Below are 22,499 nucleotides of genomic sequence, written 5' to 3'. Positions count from 1 at the left end.
CTTCTGAACGGTGAAGATCTGTGATTGTGCTCCTCTCCCGTCACCTCATCTACTTTTACTTTCTCTATCCGTGTTTATTTTCATCCTCGTGCTGCCACAACAGCTGAATCCTGCTCTGAGGATCAACAGTCTTATCTTACGACCGACCAAACATCAAGATGATTCACGATCGATCGATTATTCACACAATCGTCGGCCGTTGCTTCGCTTTATCACCCAACAGGCTGAAAGTCCTGCAGTCAGTTTGCTTTTCTGGGCACACGTTCTTCTGTTTTCACCTGATTGTTCCAGCATGTTTTGGTGAAACAGCTCTTTAACTGAAGCCAGTGTTGAAGCCTCGAGGCGAAACCGTGATTGAGTTTAGAGAGTCTGCGGATGGTCTAAATCAGAGGTTCCCACAACAGGAACCACGTTAACGCACAAATATGTTTCTGTGCCCTCGTTTTGGCATTTTCTGTGGAGAAAACTGGATTATTTTTTTCCCTCTTTAGGCCTCTAGAGGTTAGAATAAAACACAAATATCACAGTTAGTCGACGCTGCAGGTTTAAATGCTTAAAACTTAAACTTATTAAAAGTGATCACATGCTGCCTGAAACTGTTGGACATCACCTCAATCAGCCCAAAGACCTGATATCTGTCAACACCTCTGTGAGAAGGTGTGAGCAGAGTCCACAGTTCATCAGCTGCACTTTCAGTTTCTCTTTGCACCAAACCACATGCAAAAAACTGCTGTTTTTAGCGCGAGCTGAGCTGCGGTGGTTTTTGTCTTTGTCCTTTAAATAACTTGGAGACAGACTTTGAGTTGTTCAGAGTTTCTGCTCCACACTGAGACTCTGACAGAAAACACTTCACTGATTTCCATCTGAGACATGAAGCAGATTTAAAACGATCATTAACGCGCAGCAGCTCAGTAACAAGTGGTCTGACAGCGAGCCGCCACATCACCACTGAAGGACTCTCAGACAACAGCTTCAAGCTTCTTCTGCGCTCAAACTGCGGATCGATCGACCGACCGAGCAGCTGATCGATCCGAACCTGATCACCCGAGCAGCCACGCACGCCTCGTGCTCACACAACGTGAACACGAAGTCTCAGTTTCCGTCACAAGTTTCGGCTCCGAGCCTCTGAAGCCGCGTCGCTTACCTGCTGTGGCGCTGAGCTGCGGAGAGAAGTGCGGGTCCCGTGTGCGGGGCTGCGTGCGGGGCTGTGTGCGGTGAGCGGGCTGCTGGTCGGACTGAGTGACCTCCTGCTCGTAACAAAGCCTGAGACTGCAGCGGAGCGGCGGCGGCGGCGGGACTCCTCTGGTCCCCCCCGTGTGGCCGAGACGGGAACTAAACCGGCCTCTTTAACCCCTCAGTCCCCGCACAGCCCGCAACCCCGCACCCGCAGCACGGATTGAAACAGGCTGTCCTGCACGCACGGAATGTAACTAAGTACATTTACTCAACTGCTGTACTCACATACAGATAAGAGGGACTTTACTCCAGTGTTTCGTTTTTTAAAACTATTTAAGTTAATTAAGATTAAAGCAAAACATAAAGTTTATAGATGATCATGTTCAGTGTGTCAGAAGTTCCCTGAAGGTTATTTTTGGTAACCTTAAAAGGATCCGCAGGGAACATCCTTCAAAGGTTTTTTATTTTACAAAAACCTTTAGGGAACATCTAGGGAACTTTCCCTGAAGGTTATTTTGTTTAACTATTAGGGAACTTTCCCCGAAGGTTATTTTGTTTAACCTGTAGGGAACTTTCCCTGAAGGTTATTTCTGTGTAACCTTTGGAGAATCTGCGGGGAACATTTCCTGAAGGTTCTCTGTATTATTTTTTGTAACCTTTAGGGAACGATCCCTGTAGATTCTCTAAAGGTTGCAAATAATACTCTCAGTGAACCTCTAAAGGTTCCCTGAAGGGAATCAGATACTTTTTTAAGTTCCCAAAAGGTTCTGTAAAGGTTACACAAAAATGTAACCTTTACAGAACATTTTGGGAACTTAACCTGAAGGTTGTCTAAAGTTTATTGTTGAATAAACCTTTAGAGGTGCTTTAGGAAACGTTCAACCTTTGGAGAACTCCCAGGACGTTTTTTTTTTTTATTATCGAAATCAATGGTTGTTTGTTTTTAAACCGATCGGCGATAAATAAAGTTGATTTTAAATTGTTCTACTTTGACTCTGATGCAGCAAAGTAACAAACCTTTTCAAATACATGTAGTGGAGATAAAAGTAGAGTATTTGCCTCTGAGATGAAGTAGAAAGTTGCATAAAATAGAAATACTGAAGTACAATTATCTCATATTTGTACTTAAGTCCAGTACCTGAGTCCTCAGACGTGGCTCGACAGCAGGTGTGTCACATATTCGAGGAGGCGGTCGAACAAGTGAACTGGAGTATATGTGGCATATTCTTCTTCAGCTGCCATGTGAACAGCTTAGTCTGAATATTGTCTTTTTTTTTCAGAAAAAGGGTGAAAACCTGAATATTGTGTGCATGTAAACGCAGCCACTGACATCAGTGAAGTGAGACGTCTGTTCACCTGCTGCCGTCTGACAACACGTACAGAAGTATCTGCTGATGTTTATGTAGCATGAAGCAACTCAAACTAAACTGTTGTGAAATGACTAATAAACGAACCTTTCAGTTAAAAGCACTGGAGTCAGCTGATGAAGTTTTTAACGACTCTTTCCTCAAAGAGAAAGAAAGAAGATGAGGTCAGTGTTTGCAGCTCTGCCTGTGCACCAGGTTTCAGATAACAGTGGTAATATTAGTCCTGTCCTCTCACCATTCAGTACTGACTGACCTGTGTGTGGAGGAGGAGGAGGAGGAGGAGGGTGGTGAAGTCAGGCTCAGTCTGAACAGTACAATGCTCCTCCACACTCTCCAGCACATACAGTCAGTTCAGCGTGTGAGGGAACGTGAGGCTGTAATAAAAGGCGTCATTCTCCGGCCTCGGCTGTCGTGGACGTACAGACGCGCCGTCCCAGCGCAGCTAAGTGTGTGATTGTGCTGCGAACAAAGAGGAGGCCTGAACTCACACTTTCTCACTGGATCTCTGGACTTCAGATGGTTTTATAACAGATGAGTGACGCTCAGGATTAATGACACTGTGTGAGCTGGTGAGCTCTGACTCACAACCAGGATTTCTTCTCTCACTGGAGTTACGTCGTGGTCCAGTGGCCTCATTTCTGTTTCTATAAACCCACAAAGACACGTCAGATGTTCAGGGTCAGAAGTACTCCTGTTCTTTATTTAACTCCACTGACAAGTGTTTTTTCTGGTCTTAGATCAGCACTACACACAAATAGTATGTAAGCGCAACACTTGTTTTTGCTCCCATTTCTCAAGTAAAAGATTTAAGACTGCACACAAAAGGTTTGTCTCTCAAAGTTCGTGCACAAATGCAAGTTGTAAACTGATTTTGTTGTTCTGTACATGCAACATCTAACGCATGTCTGTCCGTTCTGGAGAGAGATCCTCCTCTGAGGCTCTTCCATCTTTTTGCTTGCTTTTCCCTTAAAAGGGTTTTTCCTCACTTGAATCAAGGGTCTGAGGACAGAAGATGTCCTTCATGTGATTGTGGGCTAAATAAAATCAATTTGATAAATCTTTTGCCAAACACGAAAAAAAGAACACGAGCAAAGTTGTGAAAGTTTGTAAATTAAAGCCAACAATTTAATCTGTACAAAGATATTCAACATGACAGCCATGAAATGTGACAACCTGCATGTGTATGGTGATATATGGAAACACGGGACACAAACATCCATCAGGGAACATTAAGGCACGTCATTGAGATATTCACACATTTGCAGTCAGTTTAAAGCTCCACAGATGATTTAACCAACTCCATCAACCAGAAACCACATTTAAATAAAGTGTTCGCTCCCAGGGGGAAAAAGTTTAGTGGTCAGAAGTTATGCATAAGTTATAAAACCACCCAACAGGACTGACGACAGGTTTCAAACCAGAACGGTCCATCAGCTGCACTGCAGTAAGAATCTGTACCATGAAGAAATCTGTGATTAACTCAGATTTCTGAACAAACCACGAAGCTTTTATCAAAAATTAAAACATTTTATTAAAAACTAGAGTTCCTCCACAGGTCACGATCAACAACAATCTAAAATAATGTGCAAGAGAAAAGTCTTTCGATAAAACCTAAAAACAAAAAACCCCCTCAAGAGTTGAGCAGAGCGGCGGCCATGTTCTTGACGATGGGCGACCTCAGCTGCGGGATGAGGCTGATCTTCATCAGCCTGCTGCTCGAGTATTTGTTCTTCACAGCCTGCGGAGGAACAGTTTGTTTAATTTGGGCTCAACTCAAAAGCACAAACATCTTATTTGTCGATCAGCTCACCTGGAACTTTGTCTTCCCCTCCGTCACCGTCACGATGTTTTTGGCGATGTGCTGCATGATCGGCTTCAGGTGGGCCTCGTCGTAGGTCGAGTAGTGCTGCTGTGTGGTAGACTGAGACAAGACGGACCAGTTATAAACCACCAAGAGGCAAAATACAGTCGGTCAAGTCCCACTCAAACTTAATATATTGAAACTGTTCACTATAATTACATATTATAGCAGACTTTGGGAGTCACGCCTCCTACAAGCTTTACTTTTATGAGTTATAAAGAGGAACGTGGCTCCTTTAAGAGCGCGATGTTCAATGGCTGCACTCTCACTGGTGTTAACGATCAGAGCAGAGGGAAAGTTCAGCTGTGAAGTCGTCTCGTGGCAGTAAATGAACAGTACAGGTCGACTGAAACTCTGCAGCTCCTTTGAACGACAGACATCACCATCCCTGCTAATATTCATTGTTAACGTTAACGGTTAGAAACACTGGCCACCGAACTCACCCACGGCAGTCCTTCGAGCAGCAGCTGGGAGAGACACAGCGCGGCGGCAGCGATCTCAGAGGGCCGATAGTGAACCATGGCGTAGTCGACGAGGGTCAACTCCATCAGGTACTTGGCCAGTGTGTGTCTCTCTACATCAGACTGAGACAGAAACAACAGACCACTGTGAGAACGGTTAACAACTCAGTTTACAAAACCTCTTGTAAAAGAACAGCACGCAAACTTTTCTAAAATTCTTGTGTGTACATTAATCTGTCCAACCGGCAAATTAAGAAAGCAGTTGGAACGGCGTTAACCCGTTTGAGAACAGGACTCAAAAATAAATCAACTTTTCTTATAATTAGGACTTTGAGCCCTCATCGTGCCACTCGCTCACCAAGTATCCCAGGACGCCATGTGAAGTGAATCAGTGTATTCTGTTGCCCGTCAGTTTGTGTGCATTGTGGCTTCAGTATTCAAACGACAAAGATTAAACAGGACTTTGTGCAAATTACATATAAGGAGCCATTAACAGGAAACTCAGCCCGCTTTTGTTTATACTAAGAACTGTACACCACAAATACATGTGGCCAAATGTCTGCTCATCTCCCAGAGACAACAAACAAATAAATAAATAAATTAATTAATTAATAAACCTTCTACTTTAAGCATTATTGAAATTTCTGTAGTGAATTCATGCCACAACTCACACTGGCCACCTTGGACGCCCGTCTGAGGAAGTGTAGAGGAAGAGGACGTCCGAGCTCAAAGTTCAGGGTCTTCAGAACCACCTGCTCCATCTCCAGAATCTGAGCCTTTGTAAACGCGTTGTCAGTGATGTAGGCGAAGTCTCCGACCTCTGGAGCGTACATCTCCTCGTACTTACAGGCCACCAGCATGGCGGTCACGCCAACAAGCTGCAGCTTCCTGCGAGAGACCGGCTGGACCTGCAGCACAGGGGGAAGGTTTTCACACAGCTCACAAAACACAAAGAGAAAAAGCAAACTGCTGAGACTGTTCTCACCTGCAGGAATCGATCCAGGACTGCAACTGTGAGGTACAGAGTCTCCTGCAGCAGCTGGAACCTGGAGTGAACCTGGACCAGCCAGTCGATCAGAAGAGCTCGCATGCGTTCAGTGATCTCATAACCCTGCATGTAGTTGGCTCGTACAGCCTGCTGCTCCTGTGGAGACGGAGCCGTGAGAACAAAGTACAACACGATGCAGAGCGAGTCTGAATGATGGAGGGGATAAATTACCTCCAGGACGTGGAGATATTTATAGATATCTTTGACGTATTGTGAGCAGAGCTGCGGCTGGTCTGCGTCCTGCTCGTCCACGTCCTGCACGGTGAGCAGCGCCTCAGAGAAAGCCTGGCACAGCGCCTCCTCCTCCTTCATGGACACGTCAGCCGACTCCTCCGAGACCGAGGGGAGAGGGTCTGCAGGAGCCGGGACCTGGACCTGGACCACAGGATGCACCGCCTGGACCGCGATGGGTTTAGTGTTTTGGGCACAAGATGGTTTGGATGATGCTTTGGCTCGTCCCGGCCTCTGAGGACACATTACACATGCAAACTGAACATGAGTGAACACATGAGCATTAATGTGCCTCTGCAACAGTCTCCACTCTCCAGGAAAAACCTCAACAAGACTTTTAATGCACAAAAGGTGTCCACATACTTCTGGCCACACATCACTGCACGTGTCGGGTCATTTTGTGGCTCTCAGCTCTGACAACAGGTGAAACATGACAGACTGCTGCTGCTCAGTTACCTTCGTGTTGACCGCTGCTGCAGTGAAGTTGGTGATCTCTCCCAGAGCTGCTCTCCTCGGACCCGCTGCGGTGCTTTTCACCATCTTCACCGGGTTTTCTGCGGCTGGAAGCTGCTGAAAGACGAGGACACGCAGCTTAAACACCTCAGAGAAGCGTGAGAAACGTTTTCTGGCGTAAAAGACTCATAAAACCACAAAACGCCGAGCGAGAAGCAGGTTAGCTAACGATGCTAGCTAGCGGAGCTACCTGTAGCAGGCAGCTAACGCAGCGACAGTGAAGTAACTTCAGCGGACTCACCACACCCAGAACTTCCACTGACGACATGTTGACCGTCGGAACCAACGAGTCCAAACTGCGACTTCAAGAACCGACACGGAGATTTATTCAGCGAGCGGCTCAGTTCAGCGACACGATCCGTGACCAGCGGTGAGTTTCTGCAGGTAAACAACCCGGAGACGAGCGGCTTTCAAATAGCGCTCCGCCGAATCTGATTGGCTGCTGCTCCGGAGGGACGCTCCTGATTGGCTGACAACCAATGAGGTCGAGGTTAAAGGTCAGAGATATTTAAATTTAAAATTACATTTTAAAATATATTATTATTGTAAACATTTGAATTAGCTGCAAAATATATAAAATAACAATAATTTGTTTGAAAAATAAACATTTCATTATTATTATTGTAAAAATGAGTTTATTGGATACTTTTTATTTTAAATTCATGTGTGTGTGTGTGTGTAGCATTAATAAACTGCAACTTTGATTTTGTTGTGCAACTTGTGTTGTATAATAAATAAATTACATTGATACCTTCATTCAAAACCTCACCTGAGTTCACCAGCTGACATCAGCAGCCGCTAGCCTGCAGATATGTTTTTGTCAGGGCTGATATTGATTATTAGTATTCCAGGTGATTGATTACCAATATCTGGAATACATATTTACATTTAAAACAAAAGTGTCAAAGTTCAGAGTTCAGTGCAATTTAATGAAGGACTCAGTTTTCTGCTAGAATTACTGTCAACAAATCAAGACCAAAACCAAAAGTGAATTTATCTCCTGACAAGTTTTAGGAGTGACTCAGTCACTATCTACAGAAATCTGAGGGGAAAAAAGCAAGAAGTCCAGTTCATCTTTAACTCTGTTGACTGTGTTTTTCTTTGTTTTTGGCAAATAAATGAAACAACATATGACAGCAGGGCGGTGAAGAGTCGCTCATCGCTCACATTCATGTTGGGACGCATCGGCCTGTTTGTGTCACGTATATTATCAATAATGAGGATAAAATGAGACATTAAAAATCTGATGGTGGCGACAAAACACACATTTTCTTTTATAAAACATGCATGACTCGTACACGGGAGCCATCTTGGTTTCCTTCTGCTGCGAGCTGCAACATCAACACATTTGTAATTATTAGAAAAATACCAATGCTTTTTCATAAATATCTGACGGTGTCGACGAAAACTTGGGACACATTTTGACCAACAACAAAATAAGAACAAAGATTTTGATAATTTACTATTTGTAGTTTTTTAAAGAGGTTTTACATTCGACTCTTTCTTCACTTCACATGATTTGTTCAGTTTTTATCAAATTTAAATGTTAGTTTCTTGTGTTGGGACAACTGGTGTTGACTGACTTTAAAAACAAACATGTAAAAATGTTTAATTTGTGCAGAAATTAGTGACGTCACCACCCTGACATGTGGCAATAAGAGATTTTAACTCGCACCTTCCAAACTAACCGGACACATTCAGACTGCGACGACGAGAAAAAACAACCTTCGTCCAGCCGACTTGAAAACAGGCTCAGGAAACAAGAGTCACAAAGAAACTTTATATAGTTTTCAAGTATTCAAAACTGTTAAATAAGTACAAGATGTGTTCACATGATTTACATATTGGACAATATACACACTGCCCATTTTTAATTCTCTTTACATGTTTCCCACTACCCACGCAACACGCTAAAATGTCCGCAAACTATTCACATTTGTTTTGCTTTTTTTTTTTTTTTTTTTTTCTCTTTTTCTTTAACTTTTTGAATCAATTGGAAATCTTGACAGCTGTCTATTGGACAAAGACCACACAGACGTTACACCTGGAACAGTTTACAGTGTAGGATGGAGACGTCCGACGAAGGGGAAGGACAGACTGAGCCAGGTTCAGAACGGCGATTAGCTGCTGGTGATATGAACAGTACATATTAACACAGGAAAAGTGGGTTAACATTCAGTCTCAGTTGATCCCTCGATCTGTTGGACAGTTCATTTACTTCCACAAAACAAAGATAAAATAATATACAGAAGGACTGACGCTGTGTTGAAGTGTTTCCATTAAACAGGGGAAGCAGATGGCTTAGCATTTTTCACTCTCGGTTGATTAGTCGTGTAACAAATTTGGTCTAAATGTGTCACAAAGCTCTTTGTTAAGGCACCTAATGCTGTTGGATAGACAGTGTGTGTATGAACTAAAACAAACTGGATGTAAATGAGCTCCTGTGAAGAGAATAAAACTTAAATAACAAAAAAAACACAACTTAAAAAGCTACAAACACGACTGATAAGAAGTGACTCACTGACAGAAAATGTGTTTTTTCTTTTCCTTTGACAGAATTTGGGCCTGTTACTGTTAATGCTTCCACCATCTACCGATAAAGAGCTACACAGGACAGAAATTCAAACAGATGGTCAGGAAATAAAAGTAGCACCATAGAGAAAAGAAAACATGACACTAAGCTAGTAAGAACAGTTCAGACGTTGTGATTTTCCTTCCCAAACTCTAGTGTCGATGGACATGTGTGAACTCGATTCCAAAAAACTCAGATTAGATAAATAAAAGTGAGACTGGACTTGAGAGAAAATAAACATGACTCGGTGGAGGACCGTCAGCCAGCCTTTCTGTACATTACTTTAAGAATTACAGATTTAAGAAGCACGTCGGTCGCCTCTGTGAATGGATTTGGTTTGATTTACCTTCTCAGTTGTTTTAATAAAAGAGGGGTTGAGCTACCACGAGTGCCACATTCTCATTATACAGTCGCTCCAGAAACAAAGACAAACACTGGTCCATCTATTCTGACATTGGTGAAGTGATTACAAAACTCATGTGCTTTTATTTCTTAGAGCTCTGCAGCTAAATTAAATTATTTACAACGCTCTGAATGAGCTGCAACGAGCCGGTTTGATTTTTTCTTCGTTCATGTGAGAGTTTCGTGTCGGTGGTGAGCAACATATAAATTGATTTTGGTGCGTGTTAAATCCATAATATACATAAAACTGTAAATTCTGCTTCAACAAACTCTTTTAATGACGCTCAGGTGAAAAACGTGACACCACAGATTTGTTTAAAGGTTAAACGTTGTGTGATTGAACTCTACAGAGACATGATTTCATCACCGGTGTCACGACATTTTATTTGTAACACCATCATTAATGTGATAAATGTTTCAGCAGACTGTAAGTTATGTGCTTGGTGCTACTCATAGAACTGGAGTTACATCCAGTAACTACTATTTTGCTGACACCTGTAATGGACACTAACTTCTTCGTTACTGGCGTCATCTCCTCCAGCCCGGCAGTAAACACTCTGTAGGTTAACTTTACTTTTTAAAGGAAATGTCCTCAAAACAACTGGGAAAGTCTGGACTTTGGGTGTGCCAACCATTTTGTTTAAGGATGGAGAGATACTATATTTTATGTCGCTTTGCTTTATATTTTGCAGGTTAACCTGTTGTGTGTGTTGCTAATGTGGCGAGCATCGATAGTAGCATGCTGGAGCAACAGACCATATTCAGGTGGCAGCCATTTTCTCCAGGTGCTCAGGTTTAGCTGCTGACGTTAGCTGTGGTTTAGCAGAAGCTAATGTTATCATACATGTTGGACTGTGCTGAAATACGACCCGATTTCCCTCAAGATTTCACTATCGATTGTCTTTTCAGTCGCTGATCAATCAGGAAGTGGTGAAGTGAAAACTATTTGGACAACGGACAGTTAAAGTTGGAGGGACGTGGACCATATGTCAGCGCTGAACAACAGAACCAAACCTGTTGCTTTAACCTGAAATATGGACCCACATCCTTCCAGATCTTGACCATCCACTGTCTTTTCAGATCCTGACGGTTGGATGGAGGTGAAATGATGATAATTTGTCAGATTCTTTACATTTTTACAACTTTAAAGCTGGAACACAAGTATGACATCGAGTGTGATGACAGAAGAAAATGGCCGTGAATGTGGTCTGTGCCGTATTTAATACCGAGAGACAGTCGAGACAAACTGTGTGAATGTTTCGACTAAATTTGAGCCAAATAAAGAACCAAAGTAGCCGGTCAGATATGGAAAACACCTTTCTGCTCCAGGACTCTGGCCGACGTGTCTTTGGACTGTTGTTCTTACATAAACAAATGGTGTTGAGGTCCTGTTTCACCTGTCTGTGTGTCTGTGTGTGTGTTTGTGTGTTTGTTTGTTTGTCAGCAGCGTTACACAAAAACTACTGAACAGATTTCCACCACACTTGAAGGGAGGACGGGTCTCGGCCCTGAACAGACATCATTAACTTTCGGCGTGGATGCGGATAAAAAGGAACAGATCCTACAAGTTTTTCTCATTTTCTTTGTGACAACAGATATTGCGTTTTTTCAACATTTTCATTAATTTCTCAGGGAGTAATGCATAGATCTTTATGGAAACAAAGGCGTATTTACGTGACTGGTTTTTACGAGTGAGTACAGAAGAGGACCGCTGGGCTTTGGTGGAGGTATGAGCTCGACTGGGTGCCGTTCTAGTTCCTGTAACACCTCAAGATATTTACAGTAAAATAAGAATAATAAATTAAAAAAATAAAATGTGATATAAATTTTAGGTGACATGAAAATTCAAGTGGTTGTTTACCAGGAGAGCGTCTGGGATAATGAGAACATGGCACCCGAATCCAAAATGAACTGACTGACTGATCTTATAATGCCTCTGGACCAACCACACCGTACTGTACGCTCAGCACGGCGCGCCACACAAAAATTACTATGAGACAAAAATCAAAAGTTCCATAAAAACCTGCCTATGAGACAGAGGGGATAGTCACCATACTGTACACTTTCTACAATATCCATGTCCATTATGAATATAACAAGTGCATTCACTTAAAGGAAGAGTTGAACGTAAAACAAATTCTCGTTTTTCACTTTTGATTCAGCCAGATTATTCAGAAACAATAACAGGACAAAGCTGGCAAACGTCTGCAGTTTTACAATTCGCATAGTTTGCAGATCAGACGCCAGAGAAGTGGAGCGGGTGAGTAAACTTACACTTAATTAATGTAATTTGTATTTGTAACAACTCAAATTACACTCGAAACGAGAACGATGATCACAACTTAAGTGAAGAACAGAGATTTGTTTTAGGTCAACAGCACCTTCGAGTAACGTTCATTCAGATTCTTAATTTTTCAGCAATTTTTTTTGTTTTTAAATTACTGTACTTCTTTTACATCAACACAACAGTTGATTAGCGAGTCATCGTTATATACAAGGGAAGGTGGGAGTGATGAGCTCCGCAGCTTATGCATTGAGCCTCAGGGACTGATCCTCTCTCCTCCTGGAGGAGATATCGATGTCTATCGAGTCTTTACCCACAATGAGTCGGAGGCGCTTTGCTGGAGGAAGTGGAATGAAATCGTCTTCGAACTCATTGTCGAAGTAGTCATCATCATCGTCATCGTCCTCATCATCATCATCCTCCTCCCCTTCCTCTTCATCGTCCTCTTCTGATGAAGGTTCTGCCAGGACCTTTTGGGTCCGATGTCCACCATTTCTGGCCTCCAGACTCTGACCCATGTCCCCATTATAGGACATCTGGTCGGGCTTCGTCTGGGATATTCTGCGAGCGTCGTCCTCTCTCTTCAGCTGGATCTTCAGCTTGGTGGAGTTACTGTGGACCACGGGAGCAAAGCCGTTATTCAGTTTGGCGATGTACGAGCTGCCTTTGTCCTTGTCATGGTCCTTGCTGAACTTGATGCTGATTTTGCTGGAAGAGGCCGAGTTGACCGTCGAGGCAGAGAGGTTGGAGGAGCCAATCGGATCGTTGGCGTCATTGGTCTTGCTACTGCTGCTGTCCCTCCGCCGGCGGAGTGTCAGTTTGGGGATGCCCGTGTTGTTCTCCAGGATCAGCTGAGCGTCGTATCGGGTGATCCGACGCTTCTTCTTCCCCTTGTCCTGTGACCTGCAGCTACTCTTACCTTTGTCCCTGCGGAGGGATTTGCTGCCATTGGCAACCCCGTTGTAGTCCCTGTGTCGGTCGGCGAAGCTCAGCAGCACGTTACCACAGTCTGAGAAGTTAGCGGTGTGGCCAGCGGCCACCGGCATGAATGGCTCACCATATGAGTCCTCACATTTAATTGTCCGCTCGGTCCTGAGCCGTGTCAGCCGTTTCCGCCTGGTGCACGAGCCTCTTCTGGAATAGCCAGCGTCTATAGCCGGCTGCTCCAGTCCATGGCGGAGGTACTCCTCCATGTCAGCGGGCTCCGTTTTAATGACCACTCCACCAGGGACTGGGCTCAAGCCGTCCATCGCACTGGGCTCCAGCTTAACGCCAGCTGCCGTCTCTTGGGCTTTTACAAGGGTCCTTGTGGACCTGCGAGTTCTGTAAGTCGAACACTGGCTGCCATCACTGCCTTGCACATGCGGTAGATTGCCATTTTCCTTGGCAGCGTGACGAGTGAGGCAGCCCCGCTGGCCTAATGTCTGCTGCACCAGCTCCTGTCCATCCTTCTCCTTCTTGACGGTGACACTTTTACACAGCGACACCTTCGAGTCCCTGAGACCCAGCTGGCAAGTCTCTCCTTTGGCCAACGCCTTGGGCTCTGCACCCCTCCTGCGACTCCGCAACTGGACTTTACTTAGTGAAGGCTTGGATTGGGATTTTAGTCTCTTTGGTACCCTGTTATTGTTTACACGACCTTGTTTTGAACATGAGGTAGTAAGGGCTCGTGACAAAGTCTGTCTGGATTGAGTCCTGTTTTTATACTTCAGGCCAGATGACGACGATGTTCTTTTTCTGGCAGCTGGTTGGAAAAGAGAAAACGTTGCACATTACATATTTACAACACTTACAGATACATCCAACAGTGATTCAACATAAGAAAATCTCTACAGTATTGAATCTATAGACTTCCAGCTATGTTGCACTTAAAACAAAACTACCTTTACCAACCTGCACTGACACATAGGATTGCTTTTATTCCCCAATTTCTGAGTTTGGGATCTGAACCCTGAAAGTAACTATGGCAACGGCATGAAGAGACGGATTACATTTTCAGGGGACTCTTACATTGATGTGTTTTTGGCATTTCCTGAGAGTCTACGTCGGTGTGGGAGCCAACTGAGTGACTGTCTGAGCTCCTGTTTCCTTCCCCCATCTTCTTCAGCCTGTTGAGGCGTTTGTCCGTCTCCCGCAACCCGTACTTGCTGTTGATCACCGGCACTTCCACTGGCAGTCCAGCTTTGGATTTGAAAGCACCAGTGCCCCGTCTGCACACCAACAGAATACATGAATAAATAAAGCATCAGTGAAAAGTTGAGTCCATATTTTATGCATTGACTTGAACAGCTTTTCTGCACCTTTTGGATCATATTTTCACCAAACTCTGAATAATTCACTATTTATTTGATGGCACTAAACTTAATATGAACTCATACTGAACATATAGCGTCTTCAAGACGTTCTGTATTCATCTACTATAATATATTAAACATACACGGTGTCTCTAAATACTCACAGATGTTTAACAAAGGAGACAACAAGACAAAAAAAGCCATTTGTAAACAATTCAGAGGGATTGCTCGACAGTCTTTATTGATGCACCTACCGTTCACACGTATAGCATTCACAAAATTCATTGTTTTCCCCAAAAAAACCATCTCCATAGTAACATGAGATTTCTTCTCCTGGTTCGATGTCCCTCAAAACCTTCACACAGGCCGTGTCCCGCCCTGTCGACACAAACTGAACAAAACATCACAATCAAACTGTGTTTCTTTAATGAGCTTCCACACCGAACAACAACTGATCCAATGATTTCTTTAGAGACCTTTTTAAAGACTCTACCTTGCAGTTTGGCCGACAATCTGAAAAAAAAAAGAAGCGACAAAAGAAACGATAAAGTTCGTATCCCTTTGAAGAATAACGACATTTTTCACATGGAAACACCTCATTATGTGTTTGCAGTAATATTGACAACCGATCACCGGAGACTTTTAGGACTAATACCGTGATTGATGAACGCAGCTGGACCCAGCCACAGCTGCGCACAGTTCTTGCGGGTTGAGTACATGACACTGAAGTCGTTCTCCCCGTGCCGGAGCAGCATGTTTTCCTCGCTCTCTGAGAGCTCAGCTATGCATCCCACCAGGTATTCGATCTTGTCATTTCTTTTCCTGAAAAACAATAAACGGTAGAAAAGGTCAGTTACGAACAGAAACCGTAGGCTGCATTACTTTTTGTCGTAAAGCTGCCATGTATCCAGAACAGACAGTATACGGTATGTGAGTTAGTTCAAACAGAGATGAACTCAGAACTGCGAAGTGTATTTAGTGGGTGAGGGCTATTGAAAGTGGTGTGTTGACTGGTGCTGCAGGTGTAATCAGAACCAACAGATGGTCTTATGTTCTCACCATTCCTTTGTTGCCACAATTTTAGCCCCGTTTTGCTCTGATGAATAGCGATTACAAGGGAGAATCTCAAACCCGCTGTCGGTGGCAAACATCCGCAGATACACAAACACCTGCGCAAAACAGAAAGTCAGTCATCTGATTGTTTGGTCAACCGTGATGCTGGAAGACAAACAGAGAAGACCTTAAATAATATCCTCACATGCTGCTTGAAAAGCTTTTCTTGAGCTTTCGTCTTGTGTAGAAACAGATTTCTGGCCCAGTCTCCAGACGTCAAAGCTCTGAAAGCTTTCTCCAAGTTGTCGTGTTTCTTGAAGCGCTCGATGAGCTCTTTCAACTCCTCTTGTCTTCCCTTAATTGGTCGAAATCTGCGGAAAACAATTAAAGGAACAAAAAAAATAAATAAATCATAAAATCAGCAACATAACCTGAGAAGATGGCGTCCATGCACACAATAAACAAGGCTTTCAAACGACTGCGAAAAGGCTTCTGGATGATCAGGTCCACTGTGATGAATCTGCTGACCTGGTGTTCATCTTGTGTGTTTGAAAGCCCAGGTACGGATCCAGGATGAGGCTCGTGGTCAGATCATCATTCTCACACAACTCCTTAGCAGTCATTCCTGAGGAGGGCACATAGCGCCTCTCTGCCTCCAGATTGGCTGCATTAAACCCTGTAAACACCAAAGACAGACTGACGTTAGCGTATGTGACTGACGAACAGTCCACGCGTATGACGGTAACATGTATACACTGAACTCACTGCGGCTACATCTGCGATTTCTGTTTTTGTTGTGGCGCAGGGATGCCCTCTGCGAATGCTGAGAGCGGGTCTGGCTCTGGCTCACAGGTTGTTCGCTGGTCAACTTGTTTCCGTGTCGTCTGCCATTTAATACCATGTTCTTGGATTCGCCCAGCCACTTCATGCCCACAAGCCCCCTGGTCCAGTTGCATTTAGTCTCCGAGATGAACAAACACTCTTGAGTGGGGAAGACTGGGGTCTAGAGTTTGAAACCTGAGGGAAGAGACCAAATAACAAACATTACTTGATGTGCAGCCAAGAAATTTTATGAGTTTACACAGACTGAAGGGAATAAAAAAAACAAAACGGGGTGTAAATGGGCAGGTGGATGTGACGGTAGCTCAAAGACTGCCGAGACGAACAAGCGTACAAGATTTATTCTGCGTGAATCAGAGGACAAGAAATGAAACTTCTCTCAATTAATTAGTTATTGGGATGCACGCTGGATACAATCAGGTCAGGGATTCACAATGCAAATGTGTCTCCGACCACTCTGTAGGGCTGGCATAACAACTTTTGGATGCGGATCACTCAACAACTTGGACAAGGATTTGAGGATTTGCAGTCGGTCGCCGTGATCAGCCGGTAAATACTCTGCGACCATTAAAAGATCCTGCTGGGAGCTGCTGAATGTGAGCAGCACCAGAGAGACATGGCTGCTGTTGTTTACACTGCCATAGCTTTAAGACACACAGAGAGGCAGAGCTGAAGACACAAGCTGCAGATGATCCTGCAGCGCCGCTTAGTGGTAACCCCGAGTAATGCATTGGCTTAAAGTCAAGTGCAACAGAAACGTCTTTGGTGCTTTCACTCACACACATAAAGTGTTGCTTTGTTAACGTATGGATCGTTTAATCACGTCACATCGCGCTCACGTTCAGCACTGCATGAAACACATCATACAGTATTTATTACTTCTCTAATGAGTAATGTAGTTTCCCAAGCAAAAGCGTCGCTGAGAGCATCATCTCATTTGAAATCGATGCATAAAAAGCTTCGCAGTTTAGCTCAGAAACTACAGTTAGCCTCCACCGGACACAACAAGCCGCAAGGACCGGGACAGACCGTGGAAACCCGGAAGGCCACACCGACTGCTGAGGCCGAGATTGTATCGGAGTTATCAATATAGCATCGCATTGTTTGCTAACTGTCGTCTCTCCACCCATACACGTCGTTAGCATGGAGCTAACCACCACCGACGGCGACGGCAGGGAGCTGTTCGGCCGGGTGGTGGTTGTTAGCATGCAGCAAACACCGGCAATGTACAACAAGCAGCCTCCAAACATGAGCAGTGAACCCACAATTCAGCACAAATACCGGAACAGAACAATGATGGTGACATTTAAACGTTAACGACAGTATTACACCAAAACACTCGTCTCAAGCGGCGTCCGAGTGTTTCATTATGTATGCAAGCAGCACACACTCAACAAACAAACAAAAAAGCCTTGCGGTCACCGTTTCTTACAGCTGGCACGAGCCCTGATTAATTAAGTCCCATCAGCGTCTTCTTAGTTTGTCTGAGCTAGCAGCTGATGCCAGCTAGCATCAAACTTAACTTCAGCTGGCTGCTAAGTTAGCTTCGCTCACCGTCAGCTAGCACAATAAACAGACCACACGGGTCGACATAAACACAAAACCGCCACCTTCTCCCCCATTAATCGTATAAAGTTGACTTATACGTGAAATATTCGCCCACAACGGTCGATAGTTAGCAACACATAAGCCCCCAGTGAGAAGCAGCTAGCTAACGTTATGCTACCTACCTGCAAACCACTGGAGCACAGCAGCTAGCGCAGGCTAGCGTACACTGCGTTAGCTCGGGTTGTTTGATGTGGAAGCCATTAGCTAACTTCACAGGGCAAATCTATCACCAGTAAACGGATCAGAACTTAGTTCGCTCGTAGATATCGGTACCGGTGTGGACACAATCCGCGGTATCCATCAGAACAGGGGGGAACAGCCCGAGTCTCGGTGCAGCCAGTGTTATTTATCAGCTAGCAGTTAAACAGCAGCGGCGCTAAGCTGGAAGCATTTTCACGCGCTGGGAGCGTTAAACGTCTCGGGTCGACACCACGCACACAACACACGCACGGTACTCACGAGGCGGTTCTGTAAAACAGTCGCGAAACAAAAACACCACCGCTCCGAACTAATCCAGATTTGGCACCGACACCCGAAACGAAAATATCACAGGAAACACATTTTTTTTTTAGAAATTAACATTAAAATTCAAGATGGCGGCCTCGCACGGCAGAGAGGGAGCGGCGCAGCACCGCCGTCCGACAGAAAGTAGACCCAGCAAACACGCGGCCGTTGGCGTCCGTCCGGACCGAAACCAGCCGCGGGACCCGAGGCTCCGGTGCTGGAGCTGAAACTGGACCCCGTGGGCGACTTTTCGTGGCTCTTTTGTAAAGATGTCGAGAGTCGTTATCTCAGTTGGGCTCCGTGATTGTCGGATGTACACAAAAAGTAGTGCTGCATAAACAAACCTCCTTACGCTTCCTAAAGAATCCAGCGGTACCGGGCCGACACACACAGCGAGGTTCTGCCCGCTCGGTCCGCACAGAACCGCACTGGAGCAGGGGAACTTAGAACCACAGCAGAACCGAACACGTCCGGACTTCTTCCTCTTGTTACTTTGACGTCCCTCCTTGTTCGTGTGGCCGCTCACAGGTCCAGACCCGGCTGTCTGCTCGGAACCAGCACATATTAGCCGCTAGCCGTTAGCTTCGGCTAATTGTTTTAATTTAATGAGTTGGTGCTTTTTTTAAAGGAGCATTATGTAGTTTAGGGGAAGAAGAGAAAGATCCTAATTAATTGTGTTTGTTTGTTTTCGTGACTGAACAAACAAACAAACAACTTAAAGGACAACACAGGTTCACACTTTGTGTATATGTGGCGGACCCTGCCACCTCTCCAACGCCAAACATTTACTCCAGGATGACATTTTTAAATTCATTATTTTTATTGACAATCAGATTAAAACAAACAAAAACATTGAGTACATTTATAACTAACTTATAATTAATACTTTTACTTGTACTTTTTGCTTTTGTTTTTAAAGGTGCTTTATAAATAAAGTTTATTATTATTATTATTATAACAAAAGAAATAATCAAACTCTCGTTGTTTTCATGACTGAATAAACAAACTGACCTTAAAGGACAACACAATTTATACTGTTTTACTTCGTTTATATGTGGCGGACCCTGCCACCTCTCTAGCTTCAAACAGTGTTCTGGGACCTTATTTTCCTCTGAGAGCAGCCGGTTTATTCACTGATAGTGAGTTTGTGTAATTACCTCATTAATATTGTGAATATTAAAATTCTCCAAAACGACACAGTGCACCTTTAATTTAATAAAATTCTCCAGGTTTGTCCAGTTTCTGAGGCATTAATGCTGGAGAACTTGTAATTTGTGGTCTAAAATAGTGACACATTTTATCCTGTAATGAAAAATAAAATAACATTTTTACAAAATATTAGTCTAAGTGGACAGTTTTACTTTAAGTCCACTTAGAAAGATGAAGGTAACTTCCTCCGCTGTGTCCCGTCGTCCTCGACCTTCATTTACTTTTCATTTAACTTTGTCTCTCGTGTTTCTCTACGTTCTCGTTAGTTGAACGCTGTGTTTCATTTTGTGTTTGAGATGTTTTGATGTCGGCTTACACTCATTTTAAAAGACCTTTGAAATATATTTTAACCTTCAAACTACATTAAAGTCTCCATAATGTATTTTTTATGAGTGCAGGCAGGTATTACATAACGCAGGATAAGTCTGGTCGGGTTAAATTAAAGAGCACCACCGATGTGCCCTTGAGCAGGACATTGATAAGAAAAATAAGATAAATCTGACTTGAGATTGATCTCATCCTCAATCTCGCCCTCGGTCACCCACGACTGAATGCAAACGCTGGTCTTGTCTGTTTCCATCTTGTGTCGAGAACAATAAGCTGCAGGACGACCTGCTGAGACTGATTTCACAAACAAAATGACAATTATACATTTTATCATCTCTATTAAAATGAAATGAAGATCTGCTGGAGGAGCTGTGGCTTCTCCTCAGCAGCTTAAATAATCAGGTCACAGGTTCAATATTCAGAGGAAGACAAAGAAAAGAAAGGAGAAGACAAACAAGTTATTAAGTAAAATCTACAATGAGTGAAGTACAACAAAAAGTCCACCAACGCTTCAACATTTTTTAAGAACAAACGAACAAGTTGTTTTATCTTGTTGCTAACCTTGTTGGCTGTCTTTTCCCTTGTAAATACATTAAATCAGTAAATATATATGTGCAGAACATTTAGACTTGATTTTGAATGATGATAATATTAATAATAATAATAATAATAATATTAATAATAAAACCTTTGTGATGACTTGAAATCGTACAGAAACGCCTGCGTGTGGTGTCTGAACATGTTACATTTCCTCTGACACCAGATTTATTTCAAACATAAATAAAATCTATTTATGTTTTCAGCCTTCACATCGTTTATGTCTTAACTTTGCTCAACATTAAATTACACTTAGATCTTATAAAAGTTGCCATTTGTGTTTCACTCAGTCATCATTCAGCTGCCTGCATGAGTATTTTTACTTTTTATATTTCATTACTCTATTCTTCTAATAATTCTGTACTAATGACGGGACGATAAAGGATTTTATTGCAGATTGTGATAAAAAACACTCACAATAATTGTGATCGTGGGGGATTTTCATTATTGTGAATATCGTCATGTGATTGAGTTATAACAGCTCTCTGCCTCGCTGACGTCCGGTCCTGTGTTGGTTTCCTGATTTATTTTGAATTGTCTGAGCGTCTCGTCTCAGCTGAAGGTTCGGTTTCACGTTGTTAACTCAGATGTGTGTGAATACGACAGTCTCCAAACTAATGAACGACAGGGAGATGAAGTTACCACCATTTATTGATCCTTTATTTGACCTTATGATTTATGATGAAATAGATGTGTGTCCTCTGTGATACAATACAAATATTTGTATCCTAACAAAATGTAAACATAAAGTGGTTCCAGTATGTTTTAGTGTTATTTCAGATCTCTGCCTGCTCTGTATTTCTACTTACAACAAGAAGAACACAAGACTTTTACTCATTACAGAGTAATTTTACTTTGAGGCTTTTGCTGCTCGTCCTCCAGTGAAATATCTGAACAAAGGATCAAAGTCTGTAGGAGAGTTATCGAGCTGTTTGCTGACAGTCAGACACTTCAGCAGCATCATTGTTAATATTGCAGTCAGTAATTAATGTTACTGAAACTCTGACTTTGTGTTTCTTTGCCGCAGACACGTTCATTCATACCTCGGATTAAAGTCTGTCACGGCCGACAGTCTGGCACATTCATCATCCGTCCTTGGCTTTTTGTTGAAAGGACGATATCTTTCCTGACTTCCCTCCAGATGGCTTTTACTTTTGTGTTTCTCTCCGTTTGGCCTCGCTGCCCTGCAAATATTTATTGTTACTCCAGAGTAAACACACATTTAATAAAAAGATACAGGAGACGAGAGTTTCTGGAGTCTCTTCGGTCTGAAGACACGTGACTGTGATTATGGTCTAATTGATACGGTGCTGCTTGTATTGACTAACCCACAGAGAAATACACAACTCCTTTTATTTTCACTATTTCAGCTCGTTGTTTTGTTTCAGTCTGAACAGCAGCAGCAGCTGTTTCCAGTTACAGTGTAACTCCAGCAGTCTCAGGGTCTTGAGGAGTAAAACTGCTCAGACGATGCCAGACGAAGCTGCACGTAATCTGATAAATTGCCTCAAGTGATGTCACTCAGTGGCTGTTGCATTGTGGGTAATGTAGCCTCCAGGTTTTGAAAAGCAGCCCACTGGTCCAGCATTGCACTCACGCAACAACTCACTGAATTGAGCCATTTTTTAAGGGAGTCTGGTGACTTTCTCTGCATGCGACGAAGAATCAGCCCGTATTAGTTACTGTTTAGTGTATTTATAACATGTGACGTGTTTACCATCAATATAAATTGAGTGTAAATGGTGAAATCAGTGTAAACAGTGTGTTCAAACAGCTGCTAAATGTTGGCAGGTCAGACTTTAGCACTTTAGACACAGAAGCAGACAGGCTGGTACAAACTGATACTTTTTACAAGGAAACAAACAACTTACTGTTTTCATTTAATGCTGAATTTACAAGAAGGAGACAATGATTCAGAACCTGTCGCAGCAAAGTTTCACAAAGTTTGTTAAGTTTCTCCTCATGAAACAACTCTTAAAATCAGCCGATTTGTTAAGGGACTCTGGTGATCTTGTGGTGACTAGTCCAGTGGTTGGATGAGTTGAAACAGACGGTGTGTTCGCAGACATCTGCTGCTGACACTGACAGTTTAAGAGAGCCCACACATGTCATTTATTTCACAGCGGGTGAGTCAGACAGTGTGTAATCTGCT

The 22,499-nt window shown here is 43.3% G+C and overlaps 3 protein-coding genes across 7 annotated transcripts in view; all 3 read right to left on the bottom strand.

The window, feature by feature from the left end:
* The window catches only part of LOC140995253 (CD82 antigen-like), a 29,575-nt gene extending 28,310 nt beyond the window's left edge, over positions 1 to 1,265 (bottom strand). Inside the window, exon 1 of the mRNA XM_073465229.1 lies at positions 1,145 to 1,265. The gene's annotated coding sequence lies outside the window, so the exon portion shown is untranslated. The remainder of the gene's footprint in view (positions 1 to 1,144) is intronic.
* A 2,372-nt stretch (positions 1,266 to 3,637) lies between these two features.
* On the bottom strand, positions 3,638 to 7,036 carry LOC140994210 (G2/mitotic-specific cyclin-B2-like). Of its 2 annotated transcripts, none has more exons than XM_073463764.1 (8): positions 6,899 to 7,036; positions 6,601 to 6,714; positions 6,085 to 6,378; positions 5,851 to 6,009; positions 5,537 to 5,773; positions 4,848 to 4,988; positions 4,354 to 4,464; positions 3,638 to 4,281 (listed from the first exon to the last, which is right to left on the bottom strand). In XM_073463764.1, exons 1-8 carry the CDS (start codon positions 6,923 to 6,925, stop codon positions 4,174 to 4,176), a joined length of 1,191 nt encoding a protein of 396 aa, XP_073319865.1. In that variant the 5' UTR covers positions 6,926 to 7,036; the 3' UTR covers positions 3,638 to 4,173. The 2 variants fall into 2 exon arrangements, with proteins under 2 accessions (XP_073319865.1, XP_073319866.1); XM_073463765.1 differs by having other exon boundaries at positions 6,601 to 6,711.
* A 1,381-nt stretch (positions 7,037 to 8,417) lies between these two features.
* Positions 8,418 to 18,745, bottom strand: kmt5b (lysine methyltransferase 5B). Of its 4 annotated transcripts, none has more exons than XM_073464135.1 (10): positions 18,559 to 18,745; positions 16,028 to 16,279; positions 15,791 to 15,938; positions 15,468 to 15,633; positions 15,269 to 15,378; positions 14,865 to 15,031; positions 14,703 to 14,722; positions 14,464 to 14,600; positions 13,926 to 14,125; positions 8,418 to 13,659 (listed from the first exon to the last, which is right to left on the bottom strand). In XM_073464135.1, exons 2-10 carry the CDS (start codon positions 16,188 to 16,190, stop codon positions 12,158 to 12,160), a joined length of 2,613 nt encoding a protein of 870 aa, XP_073320236.1. In that variant the 5' UTR covers positions 16,191 to 16,279; positions 18,559 to 18,745; the 3' UTR covers positions 8,418 to 12,157. The 4 variants fall into 4 exon arrangements, with proteins under 4 accessions (XP_073320236.1, XP_073320237.1, XP_073320234.1 ...); XM_073464136.1 differs by lacking the exon at positions 18,559 to 18,745 and adding an exon at positions 18,319 to 18,487; XM_073464133.1 differs by lacking the exon at positions 18,559 to 18,745 and adding an exon at positions 18,170 to 18,312.
* Positions 18,746 to 22,499: the final 3,754 nt, after the last annotated feature.

Source organism: Pagrus major, chromosome 4 (assembly GCF_040436345.1).
Source record: "Pagrus major chromosome 4, Pma_NU_1.0".
NCBI lineage: Eukaryota > Metazoa > Chordata > Actinopteri > Spariformes > Sparidae > Pagrus > Pagrus major.
The sequence above is the reverse complement of the archived record's forward strand: the minus strand, read 5'-3'. Positions and strand labels throughout refer to the sequence as shown.

Bases quoted from the DNA above. Each gene is read 5' to 3' on its own strand.
- kmt5b (XM_073464135.1), bottom strand. From the start codon at position 16,190: ATGAAGTGGCTGGGCGAATCCAAGAACATGGTATTAAATGGCAGACGA. The intron at 15,032-15,268 runs GTGAGAACATAA...ATTGTTTTTCAG, and splicing joins ATTGTGGCAACAAAGGAATG to GAAAAGAAATGACAAGATCG. The intron at 14,601-14,702 runs GTAGAGTCTTTA...TGTTTTGTTCAG, and splicing joins ATTGTCGGCCAAACTGCAAG to TTTGTGTCGACAGGGCGGGA.
- LOC140994210 (XM_073463764.1), bottom strand. From the start codon at position 6,925: ATGTCGTCAGTGGAAGTTCTGGGTGTG. The intron at 6,010-6,084 runs GTAATTTATCCC...CCGTCTCCACAG, and splicing joins AATATCTCCACGTCCTGGAG to GAGCAGCAGGCTGTACGAGC. The intron at 4,465-4,847 runs GTGAGTTCGGTG...GTCTTGTCTCAG, and splicing joins TGCTCGAAGGACTGCCGTGG to TCTACCACACAGCAGCACTA.